The 23,897-nt window shown below is 53.9% G+C and overlaps 1 protein-coding gene across 6 annotated transcripts; it reads right to left on the bottom strand.

The window, feature by feature from the left end:
* Nucleotides 1–563: 563 nt before the first annotated feature.
* Nucleotides 564–23,867, bottom strand: CDIP1 (cell death-inducing p53 target 1). Of its 6 annotated transcripts, none has more exons than XM_014936697.1 (7): nt 23,661–23,867; nt 19,160–19,227; nt 4,238–4,334; nt 3,620–3,718; nt 3,045–3,191; nt 2,552–2,813; nt 564–1,938 (listed from the first exon to the last, which is right to left on the bottom strand). In XM_014936697.1, exons 4-7 carry the CDS (start codon nt 3,702–3,704, stop codon nt 1,827–1,829), a joined length of 606 nt encoding a protein of 201 aa, XP_014792183.1. In that variant the 5' UTR covers nt 3,705–3,718; nt 4,238–4,334; nt 19,160–19,227; nt 23,661–23,867; the 3' UTR covers nt 564–1,826. The 6 variants fall into 6 exon arrangements, with proteins under 6 accessions (XP_014792183.1, XP_014792178.1, XP_014792180.1 ...); XM_014936692.1 differs by having other exon boundaries at nt 2,552–2,816; nt 23,661–23,863; XM_014936694.1 differs by lacking the exon at nt 19,160–19,227 and having other exon boundaries at nt 2,552–2,816; nt 23,661–23,863.
* Between the last annotated feature and the right edge of the window lie 30 nt (nt 23,868–23,897).

Raw genomic sequence — 23,897 nt, 5'->3', positions numbered from 1 at the left:
GCTGACAGGGGGATAACTTCTCCCTGACTCACATGTTCCCCGAGACACTCTCCCCTTACACCCCACCCTGGCCCTGCTGCCTCCCCTTAGGCTCCCCCCTCGGCTCCCAGGGGGAAGGGACCCCCTTGCCCCTGCTCGAGGGGCTTTGCCCTGCTGGGGGTGCCCCTGCTCTGCTGGGGGTGATGCCTCCCCGGAGGCAGGGGGTGCTCTGGGGCACACAGCTCCTCTGGCTGCCCCTCAGAAAGGTCCTGGGCTTGGTAAGGGCAGCACCCCTCCCTCTGCCTTCCTCCACACAGGTTTTTGGGGGGGTGGGGGGTGGTTCTCCAGCTGAGTATTGGGGTGCAAGGAAGCTGCAGTTCAGGATGGGCAGGGAAAGCTCCTATTTCCCCCCCCGGGGCCTGTGCTGCCCGGGGCTGGGGTGGGGAAGCTGCTGATCTTATTCCATTGCTTGATGCTGTTGTGCTCCACGACTCACCCATGGCAGCCCTCCTCATCCTCACCCCCCCGGGGGCAGATCTGCTGTGGATGTGGAGCACGGGGAGAAGAAAAAAAAGCACACGGAGTTCAGGGTCTGTTATTTATTTACATAAAAACACTGACTAGTGCCACGGTTCCACCTCTGAGCAAACAGCAGCCGCCGGGGCAGGCCCAGCTCTGTTTGCAGCCCTGTGTACAGAGACCCCCTGCTTGTCCCAGGGGAGGGGGCTGAGGGGGGCCAGAGGAGGGAGTGGGAGCAGCCACGGAGAGGCTGAAAATGGCTCCCAGCTCCCTTTTTACCCTCATCTGTCCCTACCCCCTTCCTTCTGCCCCACAGCAAGTGAGCTAAAAGTGAACCCCTACACCCACATGCAAGGAGGAGCCCCACAGGGTGCTGGGGGGTGGGCACCCACAGCCTCTGCAGGGCCAGGTACCAGGCCCCCTGGAGCTGGGGCCTGGTAACAAATGCCTCTACTCTACAGCGCCGGGGCAGGCAGCCACATGCCGGATGCAGTGGGGTTGGTGTTTGGTTTGTTTTTTGGCTAACGGTTTGCCAGGTGGGCAAGGAACTGCCAGGGGCTTTGCTTCCCCCAGAGAGCCACAGCAGGGGCTGGGAGGAGGCGCATGCAGCTGGAGCAGCCATGGCCACAGGGCTGGTGGCCGCTCCGGCAGGACGGAGGTGCTGATCAAGGGTGCAGCGCTGCTGCCGGTTCCACCCCACACACACCCCGTGCTGAAGGGGGCTCAGCCGCTCCTGGGGAAGGGGCTTAGCTCCATGTTGAGCAGGCTGTGACCCACGCTGGAACCTGGCACGCGTGGCACTGCCCTCCCCCTCTCCTCAGGTGGCACTGAGCCACCACCAGGCCCCTTCCTAAAGTGCCACAGGGGCTGTGCTGCCTCCCACACGCGAGCTGCTCCGCTCCCCCTTCCCTTTCTTGGGGGGCAGCTTCTCCCCACCCTCACTCGCAGTGGGGCAGTGAGGGGTGGGCACCTCCAGCAGCTGCTGCTCCTCCCTGATTTCCACAGGCAAGAGGGCACTCCCAACCACCCTGAAGGGTAAGGGGGTGCAGAGGGATGCCCTCCCCACTCCCCACACACACACTCACTCTCCTGTGCGCTGCAGAGCAGCCCCACACACCCTCGGGGGGGCTGGGCCCACCTCCCCTGTGCACCATCGCCAATCCAGCCGTTCACAGCGAGGCCCGGGGCCCGGGGCAGGTGGGAGGGAGGGAGCTGGGGATACACACACACACACCACCGGAGTGTTAAGCGGGAGAGTGTTGGGCAGGCGCAGACGAGGACGGCAGCGGGAGAGGGGCTGGTGTCGGTCCAGCGGCGGGGGGGCTCCGTTAGCACATGCGCTTGTAGGTGTAGATGTAGGCCTTGCAGTTGGGACACGTGTGTGTCACGTCCTTGAAGTCATCGAAGAGGCAGGGGATGAGGCAGCAGCAGAGATCACACCTGCAGCACAGGGAGAGGCAGAGAGAGCTGTGAGCTCGGGCAGGGGGGAAAGCGGGGACACAGGTTGGGGGGCTCCTGGGACCCGACCGTGACCCTGTGGCTGCAAAGGGCAGCAGAGAGGACCCTGCCCCTTGGGGTGTGCGGCTGCTCCAGGGGTGAGTGCCTCATTAGTGAGTGGATCTGCACCTCATGGAGGGAAGGGTGAGACACGTGGAGGGGATGAGGCCCCACCTACCACCACTGCGGGGGGCAAGGGGCTGGGACAAGTGTCCCCTTCCCCTCTGGCAGCCCCCACTGCTGCCAGGCCCCGGCCACAAGGAGAGCCCATGTTTCTCTGCAGAGCTGTGGGGATCAACAGCACCTGCTCTGAGGGCAGGGTCTACATTGAGCCTTCAGAGGCAGCACCTTTCCCTGCCCTGGAAGGAGCCAGGTCTTCAGGCACCATCACCCCAGGAAACCATCTCCTGTCCCAGTAACACCTCAGTGCCAAGGTCCTCACCCTGCCCAACAGCTTGGCCAAGGCCGCCAGCATCGAGGCCACCAGGACCAGGGCTGAGTGACCACCATCACCGTGGGGCTGTCGGCAGGCCCCAGCTCTGCTTGCAGCACCTACCCCACAAAGCAGCAGAAGAAGCCAAGAAGGAAGCTCATGAGCCCGATCTCGTAGGTGATCTTGGTGGTGATGGCTTGCTGGCAGTGGGGACACACCGTCTGCACAGGGGCGCCCTGGAAGATCTCTCCCTGCAGCACCGTCACGGTGGTGGCAGCCCCCGATGGGACGAGCACCGTGGCCGTGTGGCCACCGGGAGAGGGGTAGTGGCCCGGTGCTGGGTAGTAGCCCATGGGGGGGTGAGGACCTGGGGGTGGGTAATAACCTGCTGGGAACAAGAAACGTGCACAAGTGAAGGTCTTCGCATGCGGCAGGAGAGGCCAGATGCTCGCTGGGGGCTGCTGTCACACCACCACCTTGGGCATGGCCTTGGGGCCAACCTCACCGTGGCCCCCACCCACCCTACAAGCCCCAAAGGGCAACCCCAACCCCCCCAACTCTGTTGTCGTCCCCCCAACACACACACACACTCCCCAGGGCCCCTTGCAGTACTCACCAGGCGGCACGTAGGGCCCGGAGCTGTCTGTGGGCATGTGGGGGGGCACGAACCCCGGCTGTGAGGGCGGCTCGTATGGGGGGGGCCCAAATTCAGGAGGGGGGATGGGGACCCCCTGGGGCTGTCCCACGACCGGGGTGACACCATCTGAAAGGAAACACGGAGTCAGCAGCTGGGGCAGGAGGCAGCAGAGCTTGGTGTGAGACAGTGGCTTGGCCGAGCGGTCTGGGGGGATTCCCCAGGCAAAGGGGACAGAACATGGGATGGGGGGGGTCCTCCCCCTCCCCACACCTCATCCTCTGGGCCACAAGAAGCCCAAATTCACCCCACATTACCCACAGGAGCAACCACAGCCAGGCCATGAGTGAGGAGGGCTTTCTGCTCTCCTCACTGCCCCTGGGACCTCCTGCCACCCCAGAGGGGGATACGGTGACAGATGGAGCCGGGCATCTCCCCGGCGTGTGCCTCCCCCCGGCAGGGCAGAGCTGTGCTCCCCGGGAAGCCACGCTCACCCTGCTGCTGCCCGCTCAGCACTGTCACCCCTGGCACCCCGGAGCGGCCGGGACCCCCAATACCTGCGGCGGGGGGCGGGCCGTGCTTCTCTTCTATCAGCGGCGCTGAGGGGCCCCCCGGGTAGGGCGGCGGAGGGTCGTTGGACATGGCTCAAGGTGGCCCTGCAAGGACAGAAGGCTTTAGGAGAGACACCAGCCTTTGGAGAGACACAGGAACCCGCCCGGAGCAGCGCGGCGCCTGGGGAAGGAGGTGGCAGGTAACGGAGGGGTCTGGGGGCTGGTGCCACTGCTGCAATGGCCACAGCCCGCCCCCCCCTCTGTGGGCAGAAACAAGCCCCAAAGCTGGACGGGCTTCAACCCAGGCAGCAAACCCAAGGGGTAACATCTCCCTGCTGGCCCCGAGGCCCACGTGTGGTGCACAGCAGCTCATGGGGGTGGCTCTGGGTCGCGTGGCCAGCGTGCCAGGCAGTACTGGGGACTGATGGTGGGGAAGAGCTACCCACAGCCCCCCAGCTCCAGCCAGCAGCAATGGCCGAGCCCCAAGGGGGTGGCTGACACACAAACTGTGGGGCGGAGGGTGCAAACCCCCTAAGAGCATCTTTAAATACACCCATCGAGCAAGTTAAGGTAAGACCACCTTTAACTGCTGGAGATATTCTTTTGCCCCGGGGTAAAACTCACCTGTCCTTGGCAGCAAGGAGCTCAGAGGCCTGGACAGAGCTGAGAATAACAATTCTTCTGAGGGGTGTAGGTTGGAAGCTGGTTTATTCCACAGAACCTGGGCAAAGGGAGACAGCAAGAGAGTCATGGGGATGGAGAGGAGCCACGGGGATGGAGAGAAGCCACTGCTGCAGTGCTCCCTTGGCCACCACGCCAAACCCCCCCCTCCCCGGTGCAGGTTTGGGGAGAGTGGCTCTGGGCAGGAACCCCCCACCCACTGCACCTCCTCGATGGCCACCACAAAGCCACGCGTCCTTGGCACATGGAAAAGCCCCACCGACACGCTCCGAACACCAAGGAAGCACCATGGCATCAATAAACCTGATTTCCATGTTTGCTCTGGCTCAGTTATACCTGGTAGGACGTGACTGAATTGGGAAATACAAATGAAAGGCTGTTCCCTCGCTGCTTGGGAAGGCTGCCATCAGGCATGGGACACGGTGACATTGCTGACAGAGCCCAAGGGGCAGGGCTAGAAGCTCCCCTCGGGGTCTGAGCACCTATTTTACCCCCTCATCCTTTGTCCCTGAAGGGCCAGGGCAAACGTGACCCTGCTTGTCCCGTTCCCCTTGGTGTCCTGCTCACCCAAGGTGGGTCACCATGCTGCGAGGATGGTGCTTTCTCAGCCAGTCCCGCTCCAGCAGCTCCCAACCGAGCAGGAAAAATGTACCCAGGCTATGACCAGCCTGCAAAAAATCCCATGGGCACAACCAGGGTGGCTCTGGGACCCCAGGAGATGGCCACTGCAGGCACTGCTGCCACATCACCCCCCCAAGGCATGACCAGCAAGGCTGCCCCACAGCCCTGGTGAGGCACAAACCCCCTGCTCAGCCCAGAGAGCTCGGGGCTGAGACGGGCAGCACCCCTGTGGGGTCACTGCTTTGGGGTGAGAGGCAGCAAGGCTCCCTCTGGTCCTGGCACCAACGCCACGCACTGGGCAACCCACCCAGGGCACGGCAACCTCCACAGCACAAGCCTTTGTGGGCAGCGAGCACTGCCCACCCTGCCTGCATTGCAGGTGTGCCCAGAGAGGTGCCCGTGAGGCTGCTGGGTGAAGCAAAGCCAAGGCCTCAGCACACACGGGAAGGACGACCCATCCCTCCCCAACCTGCCTGGCTTCGCTTTATTCCACTCCTATTTTTCTAGCTCAGGCTCCCTGCCTCCGAGCAGCCTCCTCCAGGTGGCAGGAAATCTAATCGTGTCACAAATCCACGGAGGAGCACCATCACCCCTTGCTGATCACCCTGAGACGAGCAAAACCTGGACGGGCATAGGGTCTCCCCAGGATGTCCGAATTTAGTGACTAATATTTCTCCCTGGAGGGGATGAGAAGGAGGAGGAGAGACCTCCTCCCCAGAGGTCCTAAGCAGTATGTTACAGACACACAGCTTCCAAGGTGGCTGGGGGGCATCTTCCTCCTGGTTTTCTCTCCAATTTCTGCCTTTGGAGCCAGGGGAAGGAGAGCTGGCCCGCACAGCGGGTACGGCAGAGCCGCCGCGGCGGAGAAAAGCACCCGAAGTGCAGGGCACTGCAGAGCCCTCCTTCTCCTTCACTGACCTACAAAGCTACAAATTGGGCCGCGCTCTTTTTAGCTTCGCCGGAAAGAAAAGGAGGACTTGCTCTTCTGAAAGCAGCCAACCAACCCGCCCTGAGCACCCAGGAGCCTCAGACCTTCTTGCCCCTACGCTGGCAGGGCTCCTGGATGAGCCCAGCCCAACCGGAGCAACCTCAAGGCCTTACCTGGGGACACTGGCCTCTCGTGGAGCTTCCCTTGCCCTCGCAGGCCGGCTGAGCCCACGGCTTTTGTAGTGTAACAGCTCTCCTCCCGTTACCGCTCGGATGCTGCCTTCCCAGCACGGAACATCTCCCAGCCCTCCCCAGCCCCACTGCCCCCACCATCAAAGCAGCTGGTGAGAGAAACCCCAGGAGACCAAGAGGAGGCAATCCCACCCACGTGGCTCCACCAGCCGCTCCAGAAACACCCATCAGATGAAGTAACCGCCGCAGATCCAGCCAGCAATTAATCCTGCCGCCTTGATTTCCAGCAGGAAATCGCAGCCGCGAGCGCCACGGCCAGTGGATCTGGGAACCACGCGTGCGCCGGGATGGAGGAGGCTGCAGGGGCTGCAGAGCTGTTCTGCTGGCACTTGGCAGGCTCAGCCACTCTTAATGCAATATTCTGCTTATTAAGAGGGATCCGTAAAGAGCAAGACGTTGGCTGTGTGCCCTTCCCGGGAGGAAAAAGAAAGCCTGTTGCTTTTAAGCCTCTTAGAAGCTGCTTCTCCTCTGCTTTCTTCTACCTGAATGTGAGAAGCACAGAACCCGTCCCAGTCCATTTCCATCCCAGAGCTCCCTGGGGCTTCTCCTCCACCCTGGACAAGAGCTGCCCCATGGCATCACTCACCACCCTGGAAGGGATGACCCTGCAGTATTCACCCTCAAAAGCAACACGGCCAAAGCAAAGCAGCCCAGATGCACCCCTGCAAAGAGGCAGATTTTCCCTGAGCCTAGAGGGTGCCCCTGTTGGGAGAACCCTTCTGGGCTAGAGCAGGCTGATGGTATCCAGGCACAGGCAGGTAGAACTGGGAAGATCCAGCCTTTAAACAAAAACCACAACAGTATTTTGCATCAAATCCCCAGAATCACATATAAAGGACTCTCGCAGCTGGTTGTTCCTGGTTTTACCCACAAGTTTTAGGTGAAGCTGATTTACTTTGCTCCCTCTTGCCTCGTGGAAGAGAAAGGAGCCTTCCCCTGCCCACGGCACCACCACAGAGGGATGGACTTGGAGTCTGGTGGGAGCTCACAGCAGAGACGTCGTGGCATGCAGAGGACAACCCTGGGAGGCTGAGCTTTACCCCAGGATCTCCAGCCACCCACGCCAGCACGAGGAGCCGTCCTGCCAGCATATTGCAAAGCTGCCCAAATTAAACAGTGCACTTCTGTGTCATGAAAACAGCTTAGGTCAAACATGGGAAGAAACATTCCCAAAGATGGCAGAAACTGCATCCACCCTAGGTCTTACTGGAATAACCATGCTCACAGACCAGTTGAACACTTAAGGGAAAAATAAAGAGCTTTACAAAAAATTTAGGCTGAGTTTACCAGGCTTAAGTTCAAGATCTGATGGAACCATCAATGTCTAGTGCAGGTCCTTTGGGAGCAAGGACTGTAAGATGCAAAAGGAGTTGGTTACCAGTAAAAGGACGGACAGAGGAGATGCTATTTCCAGCTAAAAATGCAGATTAGTTCTTCTTAACTGGAAGAACAGCTTTTACTGGCTCCTCTACTTTAAACTAACAACAGAAGATGAACCCACCACACAACTGTTGCAAATGCTGCTCCTGTTAAACACAGGAGACAATCAAAGCCCCCCCCCCCCCAGGCCGGCAGCAGGGCAAACCGAGCAGAACAAGGATCAGAGGACAGAGGGGACCCACTGGATCAGCCTTTCCCTCTCTGGGGACAACACCCCAACACCTCCCTTCACGTGCCACCCGTGCTGGCGTGCTCTCTGGCACGTGGTGCTGCTGCAGGGATGGCACAAAAGCCATGGCTGGTCTCACTGCTCCATGGAGATTCACCTGCCCTGCCCACAGGCACTCCCAGTCACTCCCTGGTCCTCCTTCCCCTACCATCTTGGAGCTTGTGGCCTTTATGGGTGGCTTGGATTCAGTGTGGACAGGAGGGGCTAAACCACAGCTGCGTGGGAGACTTCTCACAGGCTGGGCTGGGGATTTGCCAAAGGAAACAAAAGAGAAAAGTTCTGGATTCCCACTGCTCCCGTTAGCCCTGCCAGGGCACAACTGGGAGAGCACGACTCCATCACAGCTCCAGGGGCAGAAAGGGCTTGGCCCACCCCAGCTGTGGCTGCCATCCATGTGTGTCCCCCCCAGCTGGTTTTGTGCTCCTTGGTCCACCCAGAGTCTCACTTCAGGCAGCTTCTGGGAGAGGAGGAGAACGAACAGCAGGTCTCTGGATCCCACCAGATCAGGGCGTAGCTCCCAGCCCCGAGAGGTCTGTCTGAGGTCTCTCCACAGCGGTGAGCGGAGCCAAAGGGCTGTCGGGGCAGCACACAGCATATGGAAACACTGAATTTCACTGAATTTCACTGAATTTTAGAGTTGGAAGGGACCATAGAGATCATCTAGTCCAACTCCCCTGCTGAAGCAGGATTGCCTAGAGCTAGAGCATGTTACTCAGGACGGCATCCAGGTGGGTCTTGAAAATCTCCAAGGAAGGGGACTCCACAACCTCCCTGGGCAGCCTGTTCCAGGGCTCTGTCACCCTCACCGTGAAGAAGTTTCTCCTCATATTTGAGTGGAACCTCTTATGTTCCAACTTGTGCCCGTTGCCCCTCGTCCTCTCACTGGGAACCACTGAAAAGAGTTTGGCTCCCTCCTCCTTCAACCCTCCCTTGAGATACTTGTAGGCATTGATAAGGTCTCCCCTCAGCCTTCTCTTCTCCAGACTAGAGTCCCAGCTCTCAGAAAACACAAAGCTTTCTAATCCACCTCCTTCCCGCACTCGGCAACCCCAGCTCTAGTTAATTAGGGATCGATACCCCAAAGCCCACAGCTCCCATTCCACATCCAAAAGTGGGACCCACAAAGCTCTCCCAGCAGCACTGAGAGGAGATGATGTGTTGGGGGAGTCCAGTGCTCCCCGCTGGCTGTATTTCCCTCTGCTACATCACACGGGATCACTGCAGATCTGGGATTCATGGCGAGATGAAGGGTCTCCCATCGGAGTTGCTCTCCAAACAGATACGGAGGGCACTGCTCCTCAAAAACAACTGAGCCGTGGCACGCAGTGGGACCGGAGGAACATCACACCACCAGAAGAGGTCCAAGCTGATCATATGCTAACACAGCATAAAACTGAGAATGCCACGAAGACGAGAGTCACAGATAATCCCTGCAACGCTTGGAGATCCAAGGATTTGGTCCGTTAAGGCCGTTCTTCCTGGGCAGAAGAAATCCTCCCGGATGAAATCACCAAGGGCAGGACAAACCCGAGAAGGACGGAGCGGGTCCCTGGCAGGTCTAACTCACGTGTGAGCCCTGCTGGTGCAGCACTGGCCCTGTGAGGCTCTGAGTCAGCCTCGCAGCACCGCCAGGATCCGGCACAAACACGGCCTGCGTCGTCCTCGCTCCCTCTGCGGTCCAGAAACTGGAGACTGGGGTGATCAGCCTTGGCTCTGCCTGCACGAGAAGTGGCTCCAGGAAGCAAGTGTCTGCTTGCTGCTCAACCACGCTTCGTGACGTTGGCACTTCAAAAGCTGCCGCTGCACATTTTTGGAGCTCTTCCTCCCCCCAAAACATAACTTAGGAAAGGTAAAAACACACTAAAATTAAACTAATAAATAAAAGAAAAGGATACTACCACTTCCAGCTTCGTTGCACATCAAGCAGACACAAATTTCAGCTTCCAGGCTTCTATAAACACATCTTTAAAAACACAGTCAAGAGCTCTGAAGAAGCTGGGCTCCCTCACTGAGGCCAGCCTCTTTCCTTTAAAAAAATAACAGCGTTATGGCCAACACCACCCCAGCTCTCCTAGCCCCGGGAAAGCTACCTGTGCGCCCCAGGATTCTACCATCTCCAAAACCAGGGAAATACTGAGACCAGGAAAGCAAATTTGCTAGGTATGAGCACAAAAGGCAGATGAGACGCTGGCAAAACATCATTTGACCAAAAGCCCACTTTTAAAGGGGGTAGCAAGAAGGGATTGAAGCGAGCAGGGCTGGATGAGGGGTGGACAGGGCCATGCCCTGACCCTGGCGATCACAACGGCCCTGTGTTTCTGAGCAGCAGCTCCAAAGCCCAGCCTGGACCTGCTCATCCCACCGGTGCCACAGAGCACACCAGGGGACACTGCCCTCTCCATGCACACGCCGGCTCCCACACAGCTCGCAGGGACGGGGCTCAACTCCCACTGCTCTTGGAAGCACCACACACAATCCACGGCACAGCTCTTACCTCCAAAGGAAAGACGGCAAAAAATCCCTGCTGAAAAAGCAGTATCAGTTGGTATTTCTGCCCAGTTTTTAGGCAGAATGAAAAAGGGATGTTTTCCCTGCGAGGGAGCCAAACTTCCGCCTCAGCCTTGCCTCTTCCCATGCGCATTTGCTGCCTCCAGCCTGCACAGCATCTCCCCAGAGCCAGGAGGGAAGGAATAAAGAGCAGACAGGGCTGCAGCCTCCTTTAGAAAAAGGATGCCCTGGCAATCCTTGACCAGGCAGCGTGTACCCCCTTCCTTTATCCCACTGTTAACCCCAGCAGCACCTCCCCAACACATCATCCTGGTCCTGGGCAAGGCAGCAAGAAGGCGCATGCCTACACCGCCCTCGAGCAGATGGAAACCCAAGTTAAGGACTAACAGAGAGGTCTGTTCTATTTTCCCCCGAGCGAAGTTAAGGACTAACAGAGAGGTCTGTTCTTTTTTTCCCCCAAGTGGCTCAGCTGCGTTTCCCCAAGCGCAAGCCCTGCGTCTCCGGCAGCGCTGCCAGGGAGCACAAACCCACCGTGTGGCATCAGCCGGGCCGCTGGCAGAACGAGCAGATTCCTCCCCACTCCTCTGCAGCCAGATTCCAGCTACAGAAAACTGCTGCTTCCAGGAGGATCGGGCTCTTCCTCCGGCGCAGGGATGGAGATCTCTGCTGGCAAAGCAGGACAGAAGCAGTCCTTCAACACAAAGGACTGCCCGAGGAGAAGGTTATTCACCGTCCGATCCAGCTACGGCAGACAGCCAAAGCTCCCCACTCTGCCCTACAGCGTGTCAATCTCTGGAGGGAGCATCCTCGTTGCAGTCATTTACCCCGGGGCCTCAGCCATGTCGTCTGACCTTCCGTGTGCCAGTGTAACCCAGGAGGCAAATCAACTAAGAGCAGGATCCTCGCTGGAAGCCAGGTGCTGTCTCCAGAGCAAGGTTTCCCAGGGTATTAAATCCAAAGCACAATCAGATAATCTCCAGGACGCAGCCCAGGCTCAGCTGTCCTCAGCCAGAGACTCAAATTACTGCTTGGTGCAGCAGCTCTCTGTGGATATTGGGAAAACCGGGCACAAAATCCCCCCTGCTTAAGACCAGGCTGGTTTATCTGCAACACCCACAAAGGGTTACGTGCGGGAGGAGCGTCTGTCGGGACCTGCTGCCACCTCTGGGATTCTCTCCAGTGCTATTCGCCTCCAGATGGGCTGACCAAGTGCTTGCTGGCTCTCCACAGCGGGGCTGCAGGAACAGCGTTGCCAGGACCTGGTAAACCTGAACATTTTAAAGAAAAACCAGCCGAAATGAACCAACTGGGGCAGCTCATTGCTCTCTGCCGCAGCACACAGCCGTGGGAAGCATCACGCGTCTGGCAGAGCTCGCCGTGGCGGTGGTGACATCCGACAAGAGCCAAGAGGGGCTGGAAGGGAGCCTGTGAGCTACCAGGGAGGAGAGGCCACCACCCCACACTTCGAAACTGAACCCTTACAAATTTAGGGGCACCAGGGAAGGCTCAGACGTGCACAGAGCGCTCTGGACCACCAGGGCAGCTGAGCTCAGCCCCCAAAAGACAGTTTTCTGAACACACAGCACACTCGCAGCCTTGCAGGTCTGCTGCTGGCCCTGGAAAACACACTCCCGGGGTGCTTTCTGTTCACACCTCACCAGCTGGTGACCCACCCTGAGGAGAGAAGACAGACTACAACAGGCCAGGTGTTCTCACGGATACCAAGTTGTGATTTAAAAGAAACTAAGCTGAGTTCCTCTGCACTTTAGCAATCTGCTCCAGAGAGACTTGGCTGAGAAAAGGAGGGTGCCGCAAGCCAAATCTCCGGGGAACCAGAGAGCTTTTCTGTGAGACTTTCACTGAAGTTCATGAACAGCCCAAGCTGACACTTGATAACATCCATGGGAAAGCACCCAGCGATAGCAGCAGCTGCTGCCCCGAGTCCTGTGCATCTACTTAGTGTTTCCCCCCGAGAGAATAAATGCTGCATTACATCATCCATTTGATATCTAGTTAATTATGTTAATAAATAACACAGTCTGCAATAATGTAGAGCAACTAAAACCAAGTTTTGCTCCAAGGCTGGTGTTCTAGCGTGACTCCAAACTTAACAGCGCAGCAAGATGACTTGTTCATTTAAACAAACAAAAAAATAAACCCAGCTCAAGAAGCTTCACAGCAAGCAGAGCCCGCAGCGGAGATGGGGCAGAAGCTCTGCAGTTGCTGGCATTAAAGAGAGTCACAGCTCCGTAGCCCACCTCTGATGGCAGCCCCTAAGAGGCTTCAGGAGGAGCTCGGCAGCGATGGAAGGTAGAATGACCCCCCCGTCAAGTCCCTCCCACCCCCAGCATTTGGGGTTTTAGACATTAGACAGCCCAGAGCTTCTCCATGGACCCCCCAAATTCCTTCAGAGCCCACCAACTCGTTGAGCACTGTCACAGACAGCGGTGGCGAGTTCTGCTCTTCTGTCACCTACACCAACAAGTGTCCCCTGCTGTCACAGTCTGCTCCCTGCCCAGTTCCACGGCACCTCCCAGCTCTCGCACGGAGAAGATGAATACAGGATGATTACCCACTACCACTCACAGCACAACTGGGGATTTTATAGATTTCCTTTCCAAAACTATACTAAAAATATTTTATTCCTTTATGCACCCCTTTTTTTTCATTACTCCCTCATTCTATAGAATTTTTTGAGAGAAAGTCAAATAATACAGCTCCATCGTCGCTGAATCAAACTGATTAGATGTGTGGCTTCCATTAAATAACAGAGTAAGCTCCAAGGGAGGAGGAAATTAGAGTCATAGAGGATCAGCATTTTTGTGGAGATGCAGCCACATTTCAGTTTCAGAATTAATCAGAGCCCAAGAGCCTATTCAGAATTCCCTTGCAGATTTTGCCACACAATGAAATGATTTCAAATACGTTGGTGGCGATTCCAGATCCTTTTTCCTTCCAAGTGATAGACAAAACTCATCGTGGTACTGATGTTTTCTTATCCGAGCTGCAGCACCAGCTTGCTGTAGGACTGGCTCCAGGCTCCAACACCCTTAGCATTTTCTGTCCTCCCAGACAGCCCTGCCTTGGCGCCAGAGAAGCTGCTGACGTTCAGATTTAACAGGTACAGTGTCACCTTGCTTTGGTTTTTTTTTTTATCCTGAGGACTAGTAAGAAGCACCCTGTGTCACTCCATTATATTTAAGGCTGTGGTGTGGTTTGGGGCTAAGCAGGAGTGTGTGTGTAGGGTCTCCTGCTGACAAGGAGGACCCATGCACCTCCAAAAACATGTCCTCTGTGCTGAGACCACTCATCCCACTCACCTTCTTGCCCCCACGGTGTGACCAGACCTTCCCATTTCCATACCAGGACCTCTCTGGGGATGGCCCATGGCTAGCGTGGGGCTCGCTCATCCCATGGCAGTTTGACAGGGGGAGGGCACCCTGCACCCCCCTGCTCCCAAACCCAGCTCATCTGGGCGGCTCAAAGACAGATGACAACAGTCCCAGCTCACAGAGGGGGAAATCCCCTGGGTTGATCACCAGCCACTGAGTGTGCCCAGTGCTGGGACATCTCCAGCAGCACCATGGTGGCTCTGAGGGAGCACTGGGACACACGCAGCTCCTGCTGGTCCCATTTCTCCCTCCAGTTCCAGCCAGCCTGGGCTAGTCTGCACTGACTTCCCAGGCCAGTGAAGTCATTTTTACTCCAAAGCATTTCATGACTTTGGTTTCAAGTTCCTGCCAACTCCTTGGTAACCCCTTCCCCAAAACTCTGTAGCTATCTGCTGAACAAAGCCACATAACAAGCTGCTACATATCTGTCCCTCAGATCACCCCAAAAGCTGTTTCCCCATGAGCCTAATTTGCCACTACTGCTTGCTCGGAGACAACACACAGCAGTCCTGCCAGGGGAGATAAGGAGGACGTGCAAAGCCACATCGTGAGCCTGGCTCACTTAAACATAAGCAGATCTGACAAGAACATTGACCAAGATACAAATCAGCCAGCCAAGTTCAGCAAAATCTGCAATCAGGCACACAGAGCTTCGAAAAGAAGAGCGAAGGAGGAGAGATGATGGCCTCCTACCTCTGCAGGCCACAGGTCCAGGCACCATCCTAGTTTTGGCACGAGTGGAACATCACCTGGAGACGAGCGGCGACGCCAGAACCGCATATGAAGCGAGCAGAAGATCTCTCGATGAAAATCTAGACACTGTAGCTGGATTCAAAGCAGCCCTAATACACAGCAACACATCTCAAGTCCCTGCTCCAAGCTTTTCTGAACCCTTTCTCTGCCTCTCTGTCCAGGCAACATCTCACCACTCTACTGTTGAACTAGGAGCATCGCTGGTCAGAGGGTTTCAAACAGTCCTACGGCTGGGTCGCTGCTCTCACAAACAGGGGATGAGACTGGGACAGGTGAAAATTCAAGCACATAATATCAAGATGTCCCCCAGGGCAGGTAAATAGCTCAGCTACTCTGGAGGATGCAGGACAGAAATCCTCTCTTGAGCCCAACAGAGACTCAGCAGCTCCCACCAGATACCAAACAAGCTGGGAATGGTTTTCTCTCTCACCAGAATAGCCCATCGGCAGCTCAAAACTGAGCTCCCACCGCACTAATGCTTCCTGAACCGTGGCATCCAAGAGGGAGTCTGAAACCCTGAGCGGGGCAAAAATAACACCTGTAGCTCAAAGCCACAAACTTTGCGGGGACAGGCAAATAGACATCATCTTGGTGGAAGAGCTAAACCAGCCCAGGAGAAGAGCTGATTTATTAACGGCAATGGAAATGGTTTCTAGTCCCAGCTTCACTCTCTTGCTCAAAGGCTACATGAAGATTTTGGAGGGGCTGAATGGTCACAGAGAGATGGTGGGAAGAGCAAATTGAGCCTTCAGCACACACCCTCATCTGCGAGCACGTCCTTATATACCACGAGGCAGAACAAAGACACTAAGTTAATTGGAAGACAAACGGAACATGCCTTTAAGAAAAGGGCATCCAGCAGCAGCTCTTCATCCAGTGGTCAGGAGTTGGCAGCAGCGTGGAAATCCCACCACCACCGCTCTCCTTCACTCCCTGTTCTACTCTTTATCCTTCCCTCCAATGCTCCCATTCTGCCACTGGGACCCTCAAGGACCACAAAAGCATCCCAGGTCAGAGATTCACCACATCAGAGGTACGACACTGGCTTTGGCTGGTAGTTTCCTCCCAAAATGATGCTGCACTGAATCCCAGGGGCTCCTTTGCCTCTCTTAAAAGGGTGGCCTGCTACGTGTTTGGAAGAAAAATCAATAAAATTCAACGGACTGATTTTTCATTCATCACCAGCCAGCAATCTAATCTCAAATTAACAGCACGACCCCGAACACAGATAATGCATCTATCATTTAAGTTATCTGCCGTGGATGGAGCATGAGTGGATTTTACAGCTGCAGTGAGCAGGGCTGCCTACATCACAACAACTAATTTATTCTCAGAAAGGCTAATTTAATCTGGCAGTGAATGTTCTCAAAGCCTCCTTGCACAGAAAAGCTTTTCTCTTGGTTGGCTTAACAACAATACAGCATATCCAAAAACGTGGAGGGATGCTAAAGAAGAACACTACCCTTGTGTTTTGAGTCCTCTGGTACTTTTGTCTGAGAAATTTCTCCTGGTAACCACAGACTTTGAGAAAACATAGAGTGCTTCTGTTTTTTTAAGAAGCCAACTGTGTTTTCAAGGGAAAATACACAATTCGGGCAACTTCCCCCTCGCACACAACCATGTCTTGACAGAAAGAGCTCTGCTCTTAGTAAAACCAAAACCCAGCAAAGATTGTTTCGTATTAAGACACAACGTTCACTTCCAACTACCCATCTGCACAGGGACAGTGGTGGCCAGCACGCCTGGCCCGGGGTGTACTACCTGACACAAAGGTGATTGTCCCCAGCCCACACTACAGAGGAATAAATTTCTGAATAAATTCAAAAGCCCTCCTGTTAAGAAGCTGTGTGACTGCATCACCAAGCATTTCAGAGAGAGCATCCTTCAAATTTCCAGCCTCTGCCATCCGGGGGAAAGGGGGCAATAACTAATTAAGCGATCAGAAAGCTTTTTTTTTCTTGTTTTTAAATGATAGTCTCTATTTTGCCCTTACTTGTGAAAGCATGCACAGAGGCAGCAAGCACCCAAACTCACACTTTGCCATCTGAACCGTAGCGTGCTGTCCCTTAGCTCTGCAATGAGAGTCACCGTATCACCTGTGTCACACGGACACGGCATGAAGAAGTGCTCTCCACCTGGACCTACCCCTTTCAAGATAGATCACTGGAGAGCCAAGCACCATCCCTTGGAATTAGAGGGACTAAAATGAGGGGGTTTTAAAGCATTAGAATAGAGTCCGAACCAGGATAACCCTCCACGCTCTGAGGAGTGTCACCATCATTCTGCTGCAAAACATAAGAATTCTTGAACATAAGAAGTTCCATCTAAACACAAGGAGGAACTTCTTTCCTGTGAGGGTGGCAGAGCCCTGAAACAGGCTGCCCTGGTGGTGCAGTCTCCTTCTCTGGAGACATTCAAACCCCACCTGGACACGTTCCTGTGCAACCTGCTCTGGGTGACCCTGTTCTAGCAGGGGGTTGGACTGGATGATCTCCAGAGGTCCCTTCCAACCCCATAGCATTCCGTGATTCTGTGAAAGCTGGTGCTGTGCAATCACAGCCTGGATTAACCCCATAGCATTCTGGGATTCTGTGAAAGCTGTGGTGCTGTGCAATCATAGCCTGGATCGTGTCCTTTGGTACAAGGGCAAGAACATGCCCCAGATGACGTCCAGCAATTTAGGATGATTCAGTAATTCGGGAACAAGGCAAAAATCGGAGGAAAGAGGAAAGCAGAGCATTAAGACAGGCCAGAGGAGACAAAAAAAACCCAAAACCAAACAACACAACGCTCCCCTTGTTCCTATCTGTCAGGAACCGCTGTCCCAAGAATAGCCTATTCAGAAACCAGGAAACTCAGAGAGCAGCAGGGAAGGGCTGAGTCATGTCCACTTGAAAAAAAAAAATAAAAATAACACAACAAAACAACCCAAAAGGGAAGGAGAGAAAACATGGCCAGCAGCTGTTCTGGGTCTTGGAGATACGAACAAGCCAATCCAGAAGATATCAGCCAATCTTTATTTTTCAAAGCTCTGCAAACACATGGTACTGCCATAAAAAGCAGTCCCTCTGCTCCTGGGAGGCAAATTTAGCTCTGGCTGAATCAGGCAAGAGTTGGTGGTGCTTCCCAGCACCAGCCCCTCGACGCAACACCCGCTCACCCAGGCACTGCTCCGCGTTTATGCCCTGATTTTTTGCCTTTATTTGTGCCTCTACAGCGCTAGCACCCCAGGATCACAAAGACTTAGAGGGTGGACAAATGCCTTCCACATCAGGGATGCTATCAGCAGAGGGTGGGGAGCCCTTTCCCATACCCACACTGGAAGGGCACGAGGTAAAGCACAACTTGGATGGGTTTCTTACGACTCTGGGGGAGCAGAAGACAAGTGCTCCCATCTCAGCGCTGCCCGTCTGGCCCCTAGGAAGGCCAGGCTACAGTTAAGTTTTCCTCTAGTCTTTCCACGTGACACTCTTTGTTCCGTGACCTAAATGAAATCAATTTTACAATAATTCTCCCCGGGACAATAATCTTATTCACTCACCCATAATCTAAAAGATTATACCTGCTCTCCAGCTGTGGGGCTCTGGGAGGGAGCACAAGGGATTTCTGAGCAATGAGGGCTTATATTTAATACACTTCCTTGGCTGCCCTCACAAACTAGGGAGGGGGCTGTATCTTTTCAATCAAATAGCTGTGCTTCAAAACATGTTTGGGGAAAAAAAACCCACACCTTCAATTAATTTTATCTTGCACTGTGAGGTTCTGTGAGATTAAAGATGCAAAGGTAAGAAGTGGGAAGATGCTCTGAGTTTGTCCCTGCAGGGAGCGGGCCGATTGTGCCTGCTGTCCCCAGACTTTGACAGGTAACATGTACTCAGGTGTAACCGTGCCTCAGCCACCACGTCTTGTCTCGGTAAAAGATTTAATTGACAGGGCTTCTTTTGTAAAGAAACATGCAGTAGATAAAATTTTGAGACATCAGTGCTCACAAACCCAATACTGGCTGAGATCTGGAGTGATGCGGGAAGCGTACTGCGTCTACACAGCCCAAGAGAGAGCAACCCTCCGTGTTCTTCCTTTTTACATCTGGAAAGTTGTTTTAGTCTGAGAGTATTTTTGTTTGTGGTTTGGTGTTTTTTTTTTCAGGGAGCTAGTATAAACCATGGGAAGTTCAGAAAGCCTAATTTACCCCTCAGCAGCACTCGAAGAGCCTCTCGCCACAGCCCACACAGGTCCTCGAGCCTCCCACCGCCCGTCCCAGGCAGGGCAGAGGAATATACCCCAAGGAGAAGGCAGCTCCCACACACCCAACCTTGTCCCAGCACCAGGACCTGCTGGGATAACGACAGCACAAGGCCTTGGCACGCAGACCCAGCCTTGACACTAACTCCCACAACAGGAGCTCAAGGAAAGTGTCTCACGGTTCAGACTGTAAGTAAAATTATTTTTCTCCGTGACCACACAATGCATCAAGTAAATGAAGATGAAGTCCAGCCACAGCACGAGATGGGCATGTACCACAGCAAGATGCAATGGATACAATTTACAATTGTAAGACAGAAAGCAAGATGAAACAGTGAAGTGTGTAAACTCAAAGTTAGAGTGTTCCTTCCAAAAACATGTCTTCCAAAAGTGTTTAGAGGTAGCCAGCCTGCTAGGGCAAGGGAGGGAAGATTTTCCTTCCAAATGCCGGGGGTGGGTATGAAAGAAGGGCCGGGGACACACACAATAGGGAATGCCTACCTGCACACTGGTTCAGGGCAGAGGGACCACCATCTCAGCACAAAGGCTTTCTCTTAAATTCTCTTTATCTATAAGAGAACCGGGCATTATTCCATTATTATTTTCTTAATGCATAAAGAAGATAAAGGAAACATAACTATTACTAATACCTGACTAATCACAATGGGTCATAGAGAAATATATTACTTAATTTGGACAGAAAGCCCCAGCTCATTTCTTCATGCTTTGATCATCTCAGGTTCCATCACACTAAGAGGTACAAAGTTGAACACACAGGGTCAGCAGCTGCTCTTCACAATTCCTAAGATGCCAATTACATTGCCCTCTTTTTGGGTTACGTCTTGTCTTTTCTCACTCTAAACTTCAGACTAAAGATGGATGCACTAAAGTGAGGCCTTTCGCAGGAAATGTGCAGGATGAAGCTGCTTCCTTCCTACCTCCATCCTCTACCCAGATCTCCAACCAGCACAGACCTGCTGCACTTCAGGCCCAGGGCCTTCAAACCACCACAAATACAACAAATTTTAGACTGCTGCCACGAGGCAGCTCTGGATGAATGAGCCCAAAGCAAAAGTGTAACAGCAGCCAAGGGTTTCCCTGAGCGTTTCACGCCAGAAGTAAAAACTGCGCTCCCCCTGACTCAAGAGACTTCATAACTGTTGAGAAAATGGATTGTGGTTTCCTACGGCAGCTGTTCTCATTGTGTTCCCTTTGGTAAGAGGAGGAGACTCGGCCTTTGCAGAGCAGGCAGAGATCTGACACTGCTTATGAAAATCACACTGCTCCTCTGCAGTTGTGAGACAGGCGCCAGGTGCCGATTGGGAACAACAGGAAAACAGCAAGGTGAACATCACGTGCCAAGGCAGAAGTTGCTCATCATGTGGCTTTTTGAAGAAAAAAAACGGTACATACACATCTGTGTTTGCAAACCTGTGTGCTCAGGTGCCTTGCTCTGAAACCTTCAGGAGTGGCAATCGGTTTCAGGCTTAGAGGACTCTGCCTGCGTAACAGATGCAAAATCAGGTCTTGGAAGTAAAACCAACCAAAAACCTCCAACAATTTGCAGAACAACTGAAGTTCCCACCACAAACCACCGCTTTCAGTGTATCGGGGAGAAGGGAGGAGTACTGCAGAATTAAAATCTTTCCTTTTAGAACATCATTGCCTGCTGCTGAGAGCCGTGAGGCGTATCAGCATCTATTTGTTGTTCCCAACCCTCCTGCCCTCCCCGTTTCCAGCAGCTTTGCACAGGCCAGTCTGAGAGAACACCTCATGGCAGCTTGATGAGAAGCTGGCACACCTGTCTACAACCTCAAAGGTATATTCAGTCCTGCTGCCTTTGTTAAAATTTTAATCTCTGCATTACGCAAATACTATTTCACAGAATCACAGCATGATATGGGGTTGGAAGGGACCTCCAGAGATCATCTAGTCCAACCCCCCTTGCCAAAGCATTTCCTTCTTGTCTCGCCCGGCAGCCATCAATTTTTTCCTTGGCTGGGTGCAAAAATGTCAATGTAAAGTAAATGTGAGCCTGCAGACAGAAAAACTATCACAGTACCCACAGCACATTCGGCACAGAGCTGTGGTAATACCAAAAAAAGCGATGCACAGCCCCGTTGCAGACCCTACAAAAAACAAAAAAGAGTTTTTAAAAACGTAAGCTTCTTTCAGTCTAGGATATTCTCTCCTGATTAAAGCAATTATAAGAAATCAAATGTAGGGCTTTACAATGGCACCGCAAACAGACGTAGAACACCTAATTTCATACTGCTCTTTGCCCACAAGCAAGAAAGTGGTCTTGGATCCAGAGCAGATACTAGAAGTCTGTGTGTCTCCTTCCAAAACCTCCTCCTCATACTGGAAGATCTTTGCATCAACCACACCCTTTAAATACAAGTATTTATCTGCTAAATTCACATCTGAAGGAGACAAAAAAGCTACTCTTCTATATAGTAAAGTTACTTTCATCCCTTCTCTCACTATATTATTGAGTAGCACTGGCAATGGGAATGCTTCTGCAGATGACAGCACTGTGCCAAGGACCCAAAAACCCTTGAAACACATCCCGTGTGGCTGCAGTGGTCCCCAGGGTCTGCCCCCCCGCTGAATGCCATTCAGCTACAGGAGCGCATTAGCTGTGTACCCAGAGCACATCTGCCAGTTGTGCTCCATCCAGAAGGAAAGCTTTGCATCCCTGCATGATTTCCCATGCACAGAAAGCATGGCTGATTGGGGAGTGAGCTTCAAAAACATGCTCATAAACCAAAACAAGGCGCTGACAGAGACACCCTCCCTCCTTTCATAACAGCAGCTGAGACAGAGGTCCAGCTGGAACAGAATCACGAGGAACAGAATTTCAGAACTGAATTTCAGGTGCAGGACCTGTTGAGGGAACACAACAAGAAACTCAGCACCGTCTTACACCTTCCTAGGAAGGGCTCAGGTTCTGAAAGAGAAGCTCCCTCTCTGTTAACTGTCCTAGTCACACCTGTGGCAAGATCTGAGACTGTCTGAGGGGAGACCTCATTGCCCTCTGCAACTACCTGAAAGGAGGCTGTAGAGAGGTGGGGGTTGGCCTCTTCCAAGGGAATAATGGCAGGAGCAGAGGAAATGGTCTGAAGTTGCAGCAGGGGAGGTTTAGATTAGATATTAGGAAGAATTACTTTACTGAGAGGGTGGTCAGGCACTGGAACAGCCCGCCCGGGGAGGTGGTGGAGTCGCCATCCCTGGAGATATTTAAGAAATCTGTAGACGTGGCACTTCAGGGTGTGCTCTAGTGCCTGAGATTGTTGGGTTGGGGGTTTTTTGTGTGTATGGTTGGACTCCATGACCTCAAAGGTCCCTTCCAACCATGAAGATTCTGTGTTCTTCTGGTACTCAGCATACAAACACGCACACCCCCTCTCCCAACATGTCCCTCAGCACAGCCCCGAGCAGACGCAGCCACTACAGCTCCACTATCCATACAACAGCAGCTGAGGAGGACTGAGCCACACCACTAGACAGTCTCGTACCAGCTCCTGAAGTCGTTGCTTCCCTACCCATTCCTTCCTCCCATCATGCCCAAGGAGAAGGGAGCAGGCACATGGCTAAACACTTCCGTGAATTTCCTGGGGCGCGTGGACATCACTACAACATTTAGACAGAGAAGCCTTTCAGAAAGGGAAGTTTTCAGCCTGTGCTTTCCACGCTGCTTGTTTAGTTCCTAAAAATGAATGAATGACATACTGTGGTTATATATTACGCTACCTAATACTCACTCTGGTTTCCCCTACTCTGGTTTCCCCTGCTGCCTATTCCAGTCACACACTCTGGAAAGCAGAAGGGCCCCTGCTGAAATGAAAGCCCCATTTCAAGCACATGGGTTGAAAGGGAACAAACAGGAGGATATCTTCCATATTCACAAAGCCTTTCTCAACGAGTTTTACATACAGCCCCAAACCACTATAATTATCATTTAAAACATTTCTATTTAAAAATCATTGTGCCTGACCTAGTCTACCACCTGATATTTTAGGCTCAGCCTGGAACGTGACAGCCGCCAGTCCCCTCACCAGTTCTCACTGGTGCACGGAGACTGTCTCTGAACGACTTTTCCAGTGACACCTTGGGCCAAGGGGCACACACCTACACTTGCGGCAACTTGGAGAAGTTTAACCTTGAGTGTGACTCCTGCAGACGACCCAGAGCTTGCCAGCACAGCAGTGTCCACCCCAGCCTGCCTGTTCCCACTCCCCTGCAAGGCCCTGGAGCTCTCCCTCGGGTCCCAACCCCCCACCCCTCCATTTAGCAGCAATCACAAACCCCTGTGCTTTTCTCAAAGCAACTGAACGCTGCCTTAACAGCTTCCACCCTCTCCCCTTGGAGAGGCAGAACCAAGATCTCACTTAAAGACCTCCCAGCCTCCCACTAACATTTATTCATTGGCATTTGTTGTTGTGCTAGCTGAATGACCTCATCACCTTTCACGCTGCCGATGGACAATATTATCCCCAACATCATCCCCATCATCGTTTCTCTTTTGGCTTCTTTCAGCTCCTCTAAAATGGGCTCACCATTCCTGACAGCAGAGAGAACAGGCAGTTCCAGCACAAGCTCATCTCTCCCAAGCAGGGGTGACTGGAAACACACACATTTGTACCGGCCTGGCTCCCTCTCCCCGGGTAGCGGATCATATTTGCTCTTCTCACAGCTGTGCCCTGCTGGCAGCTCCCAGCCGTCCTCTCCGCAAGCCGGCACCACCTCGGTGAGGCCAGAGCGCTCGCCTTACAGCAGAAAGTCTTTCCCCAAGTACATGACCTCGCTTTCCATCCGATTAAATTTCATCCCGGTGCCCGCTGCTCCAGCCCTCCCCGATCCTCCCGTCTCAACCCTTTCCTGCGCTGCTGAGGGTACAAAAGCTGAAGCTTTGTGAGCTTTTAGCAGCCTTTCCTGGCCGCTGCGGACAGCCCAGGGCTCCCTCCCCCTCTCCCCGGCCCACATCACCCTCCATCCATACCTCTTCTCTCCGCAGCAAACGCTCCAGCCCCCCAGACCTTCCCTCTGCACGGAGAAGCGAGGTCCTCCCTCAAGGAGTTAACCGAGGATTTATTTCCATCCCTTTTATTTTTCTTATGGGCGGTGGGTAGTGCTGGACTTCTCCGACGTTTCGCCCGCTGTGCTCAGAGTCCCTACGCCTCCAGCAGCGGCCTGCCCGGGGGTACAGGGGCACCGGCCCCGCCGGGCTTCTCTCCCT

Source organism: Calidris pugnax, unplaced genomic scaffold (genome assembly GCF_001431845.1).
Source record: "Calidris pugnax isolate Ruff unplaced genomic scaffold, ASM143184v1 scaffold17, whole genome shotgun sequence".
In the NCBI taxonomy this organism is placed as follows: Eukaryota; Metazoa; Chordata; class Aves; order Charadriiformes; family Scolopacidae; genus Calidris; species Calidris pugnax.
Note: the sequence above shows the minus strand (reverse complement) of the source record. Positions and strands in the feature narration are given on the sequence as shown.

What these genes read in the sequence shown, in the direction of transcription:
- CDIP1 (XM_014936692.1), bottom strand. Translation starts at nt 3,704, where the DNA reads ATGTCCAACGACCCTCCGCCGCCCTACCCGGGGGGCCCCTCAGCGCCG. An exon ending in CGGCCCGCCCCCCGCCGCAG is followed by an intron (nt 3,192 to 3,619) that starts GTATTGGGGGTC and finishes GTTTCCTTTCAG; the next exon opens with ATGGTGTCACCCCGGTCGTG. An exon ending in CGGGCCCTACGTGCCGCCTG is followed by an intron (nt 2,817 to 3,044) that starts GTGAGTACTGCA and finishes TCTTGTTCCCAG; the next exon opens with CAGGTTATTACCCACCCCCA.